Source organism: Aplidium turbinatum, chromosome 6 (assembly GCF_918807975.1).
Source record: "Aplidium turbinatum chromosome 6, kaAplTurb1.1, whole genome shotgun sequence".
NCBI lineage: Eukaryota > Metazoa > Chordata > Ascidiacea > Aplousobranchia > Polyclinidae > Aplidium > Aplidium turbinatum.
In genome coordinates this window covers 5948747-5963489 of record NC_137477.1, presented here as the reverse complement: position 1 = coordinate 5963489, position 14743 = coordinate 5948747, and the positions used below count along the sequence as shown (strand labels likewise).

Genomic DNA, 14743 nt, shown 5'->3' with positions numbered 1-14743 from the left:
GTCTTAGTCATTTCAAACCACTTCAATAAGTGGGGGGTGATCACCCCCCTCACCCCCCTTGAATACAGCCCATGACAGTAGCTGTCAATTGTTTCCACACGTCACGTTCTTCCGCTACTCTTTTTGCTTCCACAATGCCAAGTCAGTCCATTGTTGTACATCATCTCTCCAAGTTTGTCTGCTTTTTCCTGTGCACCTCGTTGCTTCTACTATACCTTCAATAACAAATCGCATTTTTTTAATTAATAATAACGTAATAGTTAATAATATACATAATAAAGTAAACTTTTTTTTCCACAAAACGGCAAACAAGAGTAGGTTACATTGCAACAGCTCACTCTTGAAAGATGTACAGTAAAACAATAGGAGTTCTCAAACACCGTTTTTCATTAAAACACTAGAAAACTCATCATTATACAAGAAATATGATTAGCAGCACAAAACATGTGATATCAGTAAAATCTCACTGACGGTGAAACAAGCTGTTTAGGTTTGTGGGAGGGTAGCAAATATATTTGCTTATTAATATTATTAAAAATAGATTGATTTAAATTTTAAAGATAAACATGTTTTCAATATTACGACTCTAAATTCAATTGCATTGGCAAGCAGTCGGCAGATTTACGTTATCAATTTGAAGCAGTGGCGTAGCCAAGGGGGGGGTTTTGGGGGTTACAACCCCCCCCTTTGGCACGCGTGTGACCTCACGATATTGAGAATGATGCTTTCAGTCTAAAAAAAAATTGCCTAATTTTACACAAAGCTGCATTAAGAGAGCGAGTTTTGCCAATACCAAACATCTCAGCCAGGAATTAGCAACAAGAAAACATAGAGACTTAGCTATATTTCCGAAAAATGCCGAAGAAAACATGAGCTTATCCTTTTGCTATGCTACCGGACAGCACCATTTTACAGGAATATTCATACCCACATTTTTGTTGAAAATGCTCTCAGAATGCATCAAATTCAAAGTAATTTTTCAAAATTTTCTGGGGGAGGCCCCCCAGACCCCCCGCCGCTGGGTGGTCAAAACCCCCCCCTTTCAAAATTCCTGGCTACGCTACTGATTTGAAGTTACAGACTTTGGTCTGTACCCTATTACGTGTGACAGCATGACTGAAATGAGCTTACCAGCCACATTTTCATGTAAATGCAATATTTTTAGTTCTGCACATTTTTCTTGATACCTTTTGCTAAGTGGACTATATAACCCAGTCTGATGCGTTTATATTCTTTGCTTAACTATAAAAAAGTATAAATAGCAAAACAAATAACAATACGTAAAACAGTAAAGATATTTAGTAGCTTACTCATTCACCTTATTTCGGTTTATTCAACACATTAATAATAATAACCATAGTGGTTGTTTGAATTTTTGGCATAGAATCTATTATTGTACAGCTCCAGATGTAAAATAATTACCCGAGCTACACAAAACATAAGGCTTTCAGTTAGTAAAATGCACTCTTTTTACATTAATTCAATATCTGCAGGCGTTGAATCAACGAAAAGTAGGGAAGATTTTGTCAATTGGCTTGTTGCCACCAAAGGCTGGTGTCTCTAAACCAGGGGTCGGCAACCTTTCTTCAGTCGCGGGCCAAAACAAAACTGCGCAGATGTCAACGGGCCGTACAAGTTTTCCATTTGCACTTCCGTTTTCTTTACTTTTCATAATATTGTTAAAATTGGCGTTCTTATCAGAGTATCTCCATATTTAGCTACTATAGGCTTATATAGATTAATATAAAGAAAATTAGTAACAATTGGTAACGAAAAACACCAAGTACTTTATTTATTGACAGCACAACATTAATGTGATATTTGATGTTGTTTCCTGCTAGAAAGTTTCTGAAGGTCAGGTGATAGGTTGGATGAGGCAAGAATCATAACATCTTGCAAGTGGTCATCAGTAAGTTGTGTTCTCAACTTACCGTTAAATATACGGTTAATTGACTATTACTAACGCAACTCATGTAGCCTGCAACTAGCATGCAGTAAATAGGCTAATATAACCGGACTTCAAGGTGAAACTGCCAAGTACCTTGATGCTACCTTCTGCAAGCTTAAGCTAAATTTTGCCCCAAACCTAGTTTACTATAACAAAGCGACCCGTGATCGATAGGTCGCGGGTACAAAGGCGCTTTGTGATAATTTCCTATGCTTGGTGGATTCTAACAAGCAGCAAATTCTTCAAAGACAAGAATCACTTGTTGAAAAAAACGGAAAAATGGAACTGGGAGTAAATTATAACTCTAAAAAATAAAGTAATTTAAAAGTCTGGACCGGCTGTCACTAAAAAGGCCAATTCCTGCTTCCTAAGCTACACATATTTCTAAATTATCAACCTTCAAACAAACTAATTCTTAAAACTTCAAATCTATCAAACTATCTGTCAGACCTGCAACGTCGCTCTCTCTAAAATGCAGTTCGCAGAGAAAGAATATCAAGGAAATTCAAAATGGCGACAATGCCCTAACTAAGCATTGTTGCGGCATAAGTACACAGGCTACGTGATTACAAGTGAGCGTTACGGATAAATATGGAAAAGTAAAAATTGCGAAAGTTTTACATAACATTTAGTAATCTTAATTCTGTTATGTAAAACCAAATGGCAGCATAAAATAATGGGATGTTCGTTTTGGCCCGCCAACTACAATTTGCAAAAATGCTGCGGGCCGGATAATTTTGCTTGGCGGGCCGGATCCGGCCCGCGGGCCGTAGGTTGCCGACCCCTGCTCTAAACCAACAAATCAAGCAACGGTTGTTATTGGTTTGTTTTAACATCAAAGTATCTGCAACGATTCAATAAAAACTTAAATCTTTTTTCAGTTGTTTCAAGGTCTTTGTGCCCAAAGTTCATGTAAAAACAATGAGCAGAAAGCGCAGGGTTTTCCCTTCCTAATTGGCCCCAAAACAATGGAGTGACAAATGAGTACGGTACTTCCAAGGATACAGATCAAAGCAATGTATAGCGTTCCACATGACTGGTTGCACGTGATTTCTCTTGTGACGGATAAAGTAGACCGTGCAAAAACCAGAATTGCTGCAATAAAATGGGATTTTTAATTGATAATGATAATCCTAAATTCTGCTGCCAAATGGTACGGAAATAAATATTGCACACAGCTTTCTTTTTCCTGTTCTTTTGTTCGTCCATGTTTGCTAAAACATTATGCTGCAAGCAATGCAATTTTGGCTTTTCATAAAGATAAATTTCGAATATTTGTAATTCTCTTCAGAGTAATTCTGCTCAAAACACTGTTGAGCTTTCGTTGACATGGCAGAAAAAGTGCTGCTTGAAAATTCGAAAGAAGTGTTATTTCGAGGTAGCCCATGGTCTAATAACCACTGGGTCTAACTTTAACTCGACTCTAGGCTAGGTTATGGTATAATTTATTTTCAGACTACCATTGTAGTGCAGTCACACTTGTATTCACCGAGAATTTTTTAAGGTTAGAGTTAGTGTCATTGAAAGAAAATTGGGCCCAATACCAGTGCGAAACTCCCTCCCTCAAAATGAAACACTTCTAAAATTACTAGGGAAAATCACACAAAGTTAATTAAGAAAAGAGGTTGCTTTTTGCCAAAACAAAAGAGTGCTTTTTCTATAAAGAAAGAATCCTGAATAGATGCAAACACGGTATTTTTTTGTAGTTCTCGGGCTCTCTAAAAATACTCCGGGCCTGATGCAAAAGTACCCCCTGCCAACGCTACTGGGACTGAACAATAATGAGCAGCACTGAGTAGAGGAGTCTATTTTCGAGATGAAGTCTATTTTTCTTTTTAAATCCAATAGAGAACAAGAAATTTTAATCTTCATTCCATCAAAGCTCACAGACAATACACTCAGTTGCATGCTGGCATTGTTTTTGTGCGGAGCGCGATGCCTGAAGCAGAAATTTTGCAAGAATGACCAGACGTTATATAAATATTACAGACTGAAGAGGAAAGCCAAATGCCTTGCTCTTAAAGCAGAGTATGAGTCTATGAGTCATACTGTCGGCAGGTCATATGAGGGTTAACTAATTGGAGGCAGTGGCAGTGCTTACTCCAGTATTTCACTAAACAATTATTAATTATTTTCTGTGCTCAGTAAGTTAGTTAAATAGTGCACGGTTTTACGTCTTTTGTTCCCCGTATTGCGAGGGTTGTACGTATGAACGTATTGCGATGTTGGTTAAATGAATGTACGGTAGGCTGCGAGCAATAATTTTATGTGGTTTTGCCGCTATTTGCTTGTCAACACGCCCAAATACATGACTGTTTGATTTCAGACCGATATGTTTAGATCAAGGGTCTCACTCAAAGGGCCGCAATATACAACAAGAAGTTAACAAAGAAATAACACAGTAAAAACCGCAAAAAACTCAAACGAGAAAGAAAAACAAACAAGAGCTCAAACGAAACGACGGACCTGAAGAGTAAAAATCTTGCAATCAACTTTCAAATAGCGAGAAAAAAACTAAACCCTTGAAGTACTGAAGGACTCACTTCAGCAAATACCAAGGTTACAATAACACACAATAAGTGAATAGGCAATGTAATTGTGATGTAACAATACGAGTTTATCGCACGCTATAAGATGGCGCGACAGCAATGCTAAAACGTCGTGTAAAGTTGGATGGGTATTTTTAGATTTTTTGAGTAATTTTACCTTTTTAAGCCTATAGAAAAAATATTTGGGCTACTGTAATTGTCAATATTATTTCAAAGTTTAAAAATGCAACGCGGCCGCACCAAAAGTCCTCGCAGGCCTCGTGTTTGAGACTCTTGGTTTAGAATTAGATAGAATTTAATTCCAAAGTGTAAAAAATGGTAATCGGCAATGCTCACACAAAATTTTATTGCTTGAACACTGAAAAGTTTGGGTGTTCAACTGTTCAGAAGTTAACATTTCCCACAAATTGCGCCCTGAATAGCACAATCTAATGAACTGCAACGTACTCTTAATGAGTTTTTTTTAAACATTTGAACTACAAAACATGCGTACCGTATTAAAGTTAGTGTCCTCTACTATGACTCAGGCTTTAAGTCTCTTTAGTCCTAATGTTGTACCAATAAAAAAACGAAATTCACCTGCTGTAATTGCTTGAAGAAACATGGAGATAGATTAGTTGGTTTTATAAGTACAATCTCTTCTGTCACAGAACGTTTTGATGATGATGTATGGCCGTATTTGTGAATTGCTTTAAAGCAAAACCACAAATCTGATATTTTAACAGATTTCAGTAAATATTTTTCACATTTGTGCTTTCTTTTTTGCAAGCTTGTTGTTGCATAAATGTAGCCCATTGCCACGTTGAATTGAGCTTTGCAAGGAAGGTAAAAGCTTCTTTGAGAGGTTAGGATTATGAAGTTCCAATGTTATGTTTATGCAATAGGTTAATTTAGTTAGACAAGGGAAAGCATTGTTTGCTTTTGCAAAATGTAGGCGAATGCAGTTTACTCAAAGCACAATCCTAGGCAGTGGAAGGGCACTTTTTACAATAGCTGAACATGTGCAGATGTTTGATCATTAAAAGGATTGATTTGCTGACTAAGATGTCACATTCTTTCATGGTGTCGTATATTGAACGAAATAGACTTAATCGCCTTGCTTAGCCAAACTAAACATTGCAAACAACACTTTTAATTCTGAGCAGCACAATTCAACATCGGATGAACGTGTGCAAACGTTTAATCAACGTGTTAAAGACAGGTTTTGTAAAGTGGAAGTGAATTTATTTATGTCTCGGAATTTTTTACTTTTTATTAAGTTTATGTACAGATCTAGGTTGCATTGTGTCGTTTTAGTGAACATTGGCACCAAAGAAGAGTGGAAAAAGTATGAACCGTAGGCCCCAAACACACAAAATAAAGAAGAGAAATAAGATTTTTGTTTGCCACATTTATTTTCATCTTCAAATACCATTAATACATTTTTACCTCAAATGCTTTTAGTAACTAGAAAAGATTAAACTACCTGTGCTTTAAAAGTTTTCAAGCCCTGGTTTACAATGGTTGCTGTAGTCACCCGTAATAGAGTACCGAAAAACGAATTTGTGCAAATGTATAGCAAAGATGGCGTCACAAAAGCACACTCGACATACCGATGGGCCGCGGTGACGTCACTGTTCGCCTTTGCAGCAGGGTTGCTGGTCACTGGAATTGTGCTTGAAATTCACGTGATGTCACAGGTAGGCTAAGTACTTGAAATAAAACTGCACTTTACTGACGTAGGTCTACATTACTTTACTCTGAACCGGTAGGTATGGGTTCGATACCTTGCAAAACCGGTAGGAATGGGCTCGATATATGGCTTCGATACCTTGTAAAAGGAAATCTGTTATCCAAAACTTTTTAAAGTTGTGTCGTACTGAATGGGTGGGATGGCGCAGCGGGTAAGGCGCTCGCTTTCCAATCATGCAATCCTAGTTCGACTCCCGACTTATGCTGGTTGTTGAAAATCACCCCTAGTCATCTCTCCTTAGGGTGTAATAAATTGGGTGGGGGGTAGTTGCTAAAGTAAAGGCAGCCGAGAGAAAAGAACTGGCCACACTACTCTCGTTAGTGCCGATGGCTTAGTACAATGAGAACCTTATCTTCTCATCCCCGATGCTTGGATTCTAGTATGGGACTCACCTTTTTTACCGTACTGAAACTTGTTCCAGCTTGGCACTCAGTTATGGAGAGGATTTGTGGTAATTGTGTACTCGGCTGCACTAACACTGTCTGCTTTGTGAAGCGCTGAGAGCAAAGGACATCTGCGATGCATACAGCGCTATATAAAAACAAGCATTATTATTTTTATATGGCAAACACATGTAGTTCAGCCTACCGCATTTTTTCATGTTATGTTTAAAATATATTTAGATGGACTCTTTGAAGCGAGAAATGGAAAGTAACAAAGTAGAAATGGATAACTTGTGTCGGCAGTACAAACATGGACATGAGATGGTAAAACTATTGCTTTTCTGAGGTTATCTGACTTAGAAGAATTGCGGTTTGGACCAAGTTTTTAACTTAAATAACTATATTTCAGCCCTTGCCATTGTCTTAACCCGTGCACTCATCAAAGTATCTTATTTCTTGCTATTTATCAAAGTTGGAATAATCTTTATTTCGTGGTGGATACTGACTAACTATTTTGACTCTTCAACGTAATTTTCCTTGCAACTCTTCACAGATCAAAGAACATAAGGAAATGGATGAAAGACTTAGTCACGTGAGATCAAGACGACAAACAGGTTGTCCGATTTCACACTCTATTGTTTTAAACATGTTGTAATTTCATTCATTCCATGCTGCCAGCAACGCAACGTCCCTCATTACGATGCATGGTGTTGAATAAGTGTCGTTGCAGGCTTATACAAAGGGCAAAATATTTGAAAAAAATTGGAAATCAGTAATACACTACTAGTATTACTGAGGTAAGTTTGATACTTTTTTCTTTATTTTCACCACTTCAAAATGACCAACCAGGTTTCGTGCACTTTTCAAATTGACTGAAATTTATATATAAAACCATCACTTATTTGCGGGAATGTGGAATAAAAGCCCAGGAAATAAGTCACCAGCCCTGATCATCTAGCATCCCCAGACCCCATCCCCTAGGAACAGGTCTCATCAGGACCGGATCTTGTAAGTAGCCTAAGGGGAGAGGACGATTTAAATAAAACACAATGATGTTTAAGTAAATCCGACCTTGAGAATCCACCATGAATAAAGTTATTTTTCTGTGTTTTAGGGGAGCGATCGCCCCATTTGCCCCCTCTTGAAACCGCCACTGGGTCTCATCCCTTTTTTTGATGTCAGAAATCTTGGTAAAAAGTGATTACTTTCATTTTCAACATACAAATTTTATTTAGGTGACGCGTTTATTGGAGCACATGTTGTTGGACAGCGTGGAAGAACTTCAAGAAATTATGCCATAGAGCAGATACATCAACCAAGTAAGACGAGGATAAGCACGTTTTTGTCGGTGTGATTGTGGTCTTAAACGGCCCAGTTTTCAAATAAGTGTAAATAGCATTGTAGATTGACCAAGCTTTTCAATCATCTAGAGACTCAGGGGTCACCAACTGGCGGCCCGCGGGCCGCATGCGGCCCGCCACGCTGTATCACTGCGGCCCGCGGAAGGCATCAGCATACAAGTATAACCAAAAATACTTTTCTTGAGGAGTTAAAGAGCACGAAGGCAAAAATGGTTTCCGGGAAAGCATATTTTCGCTTTGCATACGATTCCACCGACCGACCAATCAGGTTATAGTTGTAGGTGGGGGTCGCTTAAAGTTAGGCTATTCCAATGCGATGTCTAGCCACACTGTCCCAGTGATTGATTAAAACGTCTGTTTTCGAATTGCGAAATTGTCTGTGAGCATAGGGTTGCTTATTTTGAGTTTGCAAATGTCATGTAAACACTAGTGTGCGTTTCACCGCCTGTGTTTCACAAGAAGTGTTCTCTTTATGCAAGTTTTTGTTGGCAAAATAGGTCGGTGTGCCAACTCAAGTTATAATAAATTGGCAAAATATTATATATAAATTTAAAGACTTTTTCTGATTGTATTGTGAAAATATTTAGCTTAGTACTGCAAAATGTTTTTTTTTTAATATGGCATGCTTCACGATTTTGCGTGTCATCCTTGTGCAGGGGCCTTGCTAACCTCTCTGTATCGTTCCAATTTTAGTATATGTACTCCCGAAGCAAGTACTGCAAAATGTTGTTAATCAACAAATTCTTGCCACGCTGATATGCACCGCAAGTGACAGTTGTCTATAATAAAAGAAAGACGGTTTTATGGACTCTCACAAAAAGGATGAAAAACCAACTCTTTGCTTTTTTAGAGGGAAAACTATTCATAAATTACGATTTTTCGGTGATTTCCACAAGCGTTTGTTTCATGGTGCCCGGTTTCTTTTTTCCTGCTATTGGAGCCTAATTTTCGCTGATATGTTTGCAGGTCACTATTGTTGCCTGTATTGCGATGTGTCAAACATTTCCTTCTTTACTGAAATTGTGAATTGCAAGATATCTTTTGTGAAGCGAAGTGACAACACCACTCTTGCTTGGCGATGAATATTCTGATGAAACCGCTCGCCTCGCTATAAGTGCGCAAAACAAGTGGCCTCGTTTACTAGGCATTGTTAAAAAATTCAAAAGTGTTGTAAAAGGAGCTTAGCCTGGCAGTAGCTTTGTTCGATTAATTTTGTTGCTGCGGTATTCTAACATAAATATGAACAAAATGTAACGCTGGATACTGGGTACAAATTGCGTTCCTTTCTGAGATAAGAGTCAACCTACCTAACATTTTATTAGTGCGGCCCGCCACAGCTCTCCTTAGTGCCAAAGTGGCCCGCATGCAAAAAAGGTTGGTGATCCTTGACTAGACCTAAATACAACTCTGTAGTAAACGCATCCACCAAGACAAAAATCCTAGATCGGTAGATCAGCAATCCAAATGCTTTGCGAGTATCCTACAAGTCAGTGTACTGAGCAAATGGAACTTGAGCAAGTGACAATTGAGCTTGCAACATTTCAGCAAGTGGGCTGAGTTGGCAAATGAAGAAACTGAGCAAACATAAATCTGGCATTTCACAAGCCAGGAAATTCAGTTTGATCAAGCTATGACCAAACAAGTCCGAATTGAGCAAGTAAATCACATTTTCTGACTTGACAGTACAGCTGAAATGTGCTTTCTGAGTTGAAGCACTTGCTAAGTTGTCACATGCCGAATGGTCTGACCACCATTTTTTGCCTTGTATTAGTTAAGAGTTGGTAAACCTAAGCCACACGTTCAAAACGTATTTCATTAAAAGCAAAGGTAAGTGTTCAAACGCTTTGGTTAGTTACCCCCACATAATTTTCGTCACTTTTCAATAGTCTTTTTCTACATACATCTAAGTGTAACAGAAAGGGGTAATTGTTTAGACAGCTACTTTCAATGGAACAGCTCCGACGACAATTTGAGCGTTAGTTACATGTCTGTAGATGTCGTTCATGAGAGCTTCGGTACTTTCCTTAGGATACGAAAAGATGGTTTTTACTACGTTTACTCACAGGTGAGGTTATGGGGGGATTCAAATTTTGAAATAGATTCCAGTTACTTGAGTGATTTCTTTCCTAAGAAAAAGTGATGCCAAATTTTAATGACTTGCTTTTGGCTGCCAGATGACTTTTCGTGTAATTCTAAATAAGTTTGAGGGCTGCAAAATTTTCGTGGGTTCAATGTGGCCCTCGGTTCTAGGTTAAAGTTCACACCAGACTGATACAGGGACGTAGCCACCGAGGGGGGGGGGGGGCTTGAGAGGAGCAATTGCCCCCCTCAAGTTTTCTTTTGCCCCCCTATAAAAATAGGTTCATACTAAGGATTTCATACTAAGGATAGCCAGGTTTTATTAGATTGTATTACTAGTTGAATGACGTTTTATAAATGTTTGCCTGCATTCAGTCGCTATATTTTTAAACAAGCTCTTTTTTTCAAATATTATAATGTTTAGCCGACCCTCGAACAGTTGCTTTTACCCCCTAAAATTATCTTTTTAAATCCGCTACCAGACTGATATATGTTGTTTTATAATTGCCAGGTGACGTACAGCAGTTTTGGAATGCATTCAACTGGACACGAAACTGTGAGGAAAGTGGGGAGCACAGCCACTGTTCTTATGCAAACAGTTGCTATGCAAGTGCTGTAAGTCTTTTGTTTTGCAAATTTATGTCATTTGAATAACATGGCCGTCAGTTCTGTGAGTGTTGAAGAGTTCACTTTTGCTGACTTTACAAAGATAAATTAACCCACGCTGTGATATAAAAAGTTTGTTCAGTCTACAGAAATAAATATACCCTCAGGAAGATTTTAAAAATCCAACAAAAAGATATGGTATTGGGTTTTTGTTTGAAACCACAACAAGACCAAATTACATCATATGATATTTTCATTCGTTCAGAGGTTCTGCAAAGCTTGGCAAATGGAATCGAATGCGAAATATGGACTCCGGCTATCAGGGAGGCGTCTTTATGCTGTTTGAAGATGACCTCATTGGGGTACGACCAGCACTCTCCGAAGTTGCAAATCAACATTTTAGGATGGAAAAAATAAAATCTTATTTTGGATTGTATTTTTTGCACGTTTAATTAAACTTCATTCATTGGTTTGTTTTGGGTGGCAAATTGATTTCTTTTAGCTCCGTTCCGCATACAACATCAAATGTGCAAAGTATTGCTGCAAGCTGGTTTATCCGCTGCAACGGATTGCTTAATTGATGTTCCTTTTACTAGTTTTTTAAGATCTCTCAAGAAATTGAACTCTTCCAATCGAAACAAATTGGCTCATAATGCTGCCACTTCAAAGTTGTTTTCAATCCATTATCTTCGTTGATTATTACATTTGTACTGTTGATATTTTTGTTATCGCTGAAGCTTTGCAGAAATTTCAAAGGCTGCAATGCAGCATGGAATCTTTCCAATAAGGTTATGCAACCAATATTGACCTAGATATCACATATAGAGGAGTTTTTTTAACGTTCCAATGTTGGATGATGACGAATCGTAAACTTTATGTTGAAAAATTAAAAATGTGTCACAATCACACGAAAGCGCCAACTCCATTGCCAATCTCATGACCAGTAGCAGATCCAAGGGGAGAGAGGCACTGGGTCACATGCACCCCCCTCCCCCACAAAACCGAGGAAGGGTATGTCATTTTTTCTATTTTTTAAAAATTATTAGCTTGCTCAATCCCACTTCCTAACTGTCAACATTGGGCAAGTTTGCTTTAAGCAGTGAATTTCAAGGGTAGGAATTTTGATTTATGATTTTTGATATTAGATTTTTGATATTAGATTTTTGATATTAGATTATGATTATGATTTACACTTACAACTCCAACTTTTTCAGATTTTAGTTTTAATTGGATTTATTTCGGTAAATACAAAGTTTGAGTTTTGAACAATAAACCGTTAGGTCTTATAGACCATATAATGCACAAATATCAAGTAAAACAAGGTAAAAGTTGTTAAAGTTTCTGAAGTAAACTCCTACACCCTCTTATTAATCTGGTGGCTTCTTTAGAACTCCATTTTATTACTGTCAGTCTTTACTAGTAATTTTTGCTTTTTCTGAAACTCGATCTGGTACCTCTCATTTTTTCTGTATCGCTGCTGCTCAAAACATATCATCAGCAGCAGCACTTGGCTTGTAGGCTACACCATAGTATCTGTGACATTGGATCTACATTGGATGATCGCCTTAGCCTAACTTTATGCTTTTGCTGCAGCTCTACTGAACATTTTATTTTAACGTTCAATGTTGTGATTTTTGTATCAAAAAGGCATCCTCCTTGGATTTGCAACAAGTGCTGGTGTTATCACTAAGTAAAAAAACCCGTGATGTAGCTCATCACTATACATTCTTATTTCAATATTTTCGCAAAACATGTAGGCTGGATAATGCTACCCTCGACGTGGTAACCGTATGCTCCACCTCATTTAATCAAATCAAAGTACAAATGAAAATAAACCATTTTTAATCTATGTTTTGAAAATCAAATGAATTCGGCGGATCGACAGTAAAGGTGTATTTAACATTATTGTTTTGCATCGTGACTGCCCCAGCTAGAAATTTTCTTTTTTGTATTGAATTACGTTGAATAATTATAAAAAGAACAGATTCGCTGGCTGGGTCCCTTTCAGAAATGGCAATATCTGAAAGGAATCCTTTTGGCGACCATGGAGGCAAAATCGCACCCTAATAGGTTTTACAGTTTGACTGCAGGCTTTGGTTGCCCGTGCTGCTTTCAAAGATTCCTTCGTCTTAAGTGAGCACTTTGAGACCCAATAATTCACCAATAACATGAAATATTATGTTTATTATGCTCTGGACAATACGACTTGAAGATATTCTGTATAGAGCTCTTAAAGTAACTTTGATATATATATATAGGTGTAATAAAACAGTACAAAAAAGTGAATAAATTTTTTAATTGTTAAATACTGTACATGTTCTTTTTCGTGATAAAAAACAAACAATAAAATCAGTTAAATACTGAAAAGCTTGGGTGTTTATCAGAACAATTATCGTTTCTTGCACTAGTTGCAACATTCCTCTGATGAAAATAGAATCAACATGTTTGTTGTTGCTTTCACTTTCATCAGATAAACGTTGCAACTAGTGCTAGAAACGATAAAATCAGTTGTAACTTGTAATACGTGATCAGTCACTGCTGCATCGATGCTCAGAAAAACAAAATAACAAACATTTTTAAGTTTAACATGTTTTTGTGTACACCTTCAGTAAAAGTAGTTTGCGTTTGAAGTTACCTTAATCAGCAATTTCAACAATTGCAGAAGTAAGCAAGAATAAAAAATGAAATAGTAGGCCCATTGACCTAGCTTGTGAATAATGAAGTGATGAGAAAACATCAGCTCAAAGCTTCATGTGTTGAGTGTGCAACAATGTAGAATGACGGTCATCGATAAAAATCCGTACGGAAAATATTAACTAGGAAAATACCGCCCTCAAAAAATAATAAATATTTTTCAGTAGGCATACTTTCCATTGTGTGGATATCTTGCGTGTAGATTTTTACCAACATTCGGAATGACTGGTGCAAAAAAAGTACACGTAAGTTACATCTTAAAATCTAGATTAAACCTAATAACCACGTTTAGAAAAAATAAAGAGATGAGGCACTCGAGTCTACAAGTCAAACTTAAACTTACAACATTAAAATACGGTATGGTAGTGTAAACAAGGATTGTTGTGGAGTTGTTAGAAAAGCGTGAGCTGTTCGAAGTATAAAAGTTGTTTTAGAACTGAACAAAATAATTCAGTCAATGGAAAAAATTCTAAGTGATCAAGGAAATTCAACATCACTAAAGAATCAAAGAAACCAAAAAAGAAATTGTTATATCAAGAAAATCATTTATTTTTGTCCACGAATTCACGCAGCATATGATCTGTTGATCGTTAATTCTTTGTACTTTACGTTATACCGCTACAGGCAAAAATAGCTTCAAAATTATTGAATAAGTTTCAAGGCACGTCTTGATTGCACAGTTTTTCTGCTTCAATGCACGTCATCATAATATGCTTCAGTTAAATATTCCCACATGCAGTGGTGGTGAGATTCAACCGGTTTGAGCGAACCGCTTTCTAAGCATGACAAAGTTCGCAAAACTGCGATAATGACTTGACTTTTAACAATGAGTAAGTACCCAGATAGCAAAATCAGTCATTTTAACGTTGATTCAACGTATGCGAACGTTGAAAATGTAAAAGTGACGGATTTTTCTGTCTGAGTTGGTGAACCGGTGGTTAACCAGATTGAATCCCACCACTGCCAACATGATACACCGAGATTGAAATTGTTCAAAAACTTTCCTCCCTGAAAGGTTGAACGGAGGGTTAGCGAAGCAACCAATGAGGAGGAAGCATTCACCATCGACAAAATTCTACATCACTTTTGGCATTGCAAGCAATAAATAAGCAGAGTCAACTAAAGCCAAACACATAAGAAAAGAGTGTGTTGTTCCATTAAAAGTTTTCAAAATCTACTTGGTTGGAACACAAATACTTGGTTGCCCCAATGAAATACATTTTTTGATAAAAACACGCCTTAGGCGAAAAAAGTAAATGTAGGAAACTTTTTTTTCATTTGCATGTAACCAACAACTAAAATAATAAATAAACACAAATTAATCCTTGAAAGTGGTTTCACATTAAAATCAATTTCCTTTTTACATCTTGTTACATGGTATTGTCAATGTC

The 14743-nt window shown here is 37.3% G+C and overlaps 1 protein-coding gene and 1 non-coding gene across 2 annotated transcripts; one reads left to right on the top strand and one right to left on the bottom strand.

The window, feature by feature from the left end:
- Window positions 1-5952: 5952 nt before the first annotated feature.
- On the top strand, window positions 5953-13018 carry LOC145772764 (uncharacterized). The gene is made up of 7 exons (XM_082584641.1): window positions 5953-6176; window positions 6853-6936; window positions 7166-7226; window positions 7848-7931; window positions 9908-10038; window positions 10564-10667; window positions 10924-13018. The coding sequence occupies exons 1-7, from the start codon at window positions 5997-5999 to the stop codon at window positions 11108-11110; spliced, it is 831 nt and encodes a 276-aa protein (XP_082440767.1). The 5' UTR covers window positions 5953-5996; the 3' UTR covers window positions 11111-13018.
- Window positions 8585-8690, bottom strand: LOC145773072 (U6 spliceosomal RNA). The gene has a single exon (XR_014289485.1). It is a non-coding gene; the product is annotated as a U6 spliceosomal RNA (small nuclear RNA).
- Window positions 13019-14743: the final 1725 nt, after the last annotated feature.

Coding starts and splice junctions, on each gene's coding strand:
- LOC145772764 (XM_082584641.1), top strand. CDS start 5,997: ATGGTTGCTGTAGTCACCCGTAATAGAGTACCGAAAAACGAATTTGTG. Junction 6,937..7,165: donor ACAAACATGGACATGAGATG/GTAAAACTATTG, acceptor AACTCTTCACAG/ATCAAAGAACATAAGGAAAT. Junction 10,039..10,563: donor TTTACTACGTTTACTCACAG/GTGAGGTTATGG, acceptor TATAATTGCCAG/GTGACGTACAGCAGTTTTGG.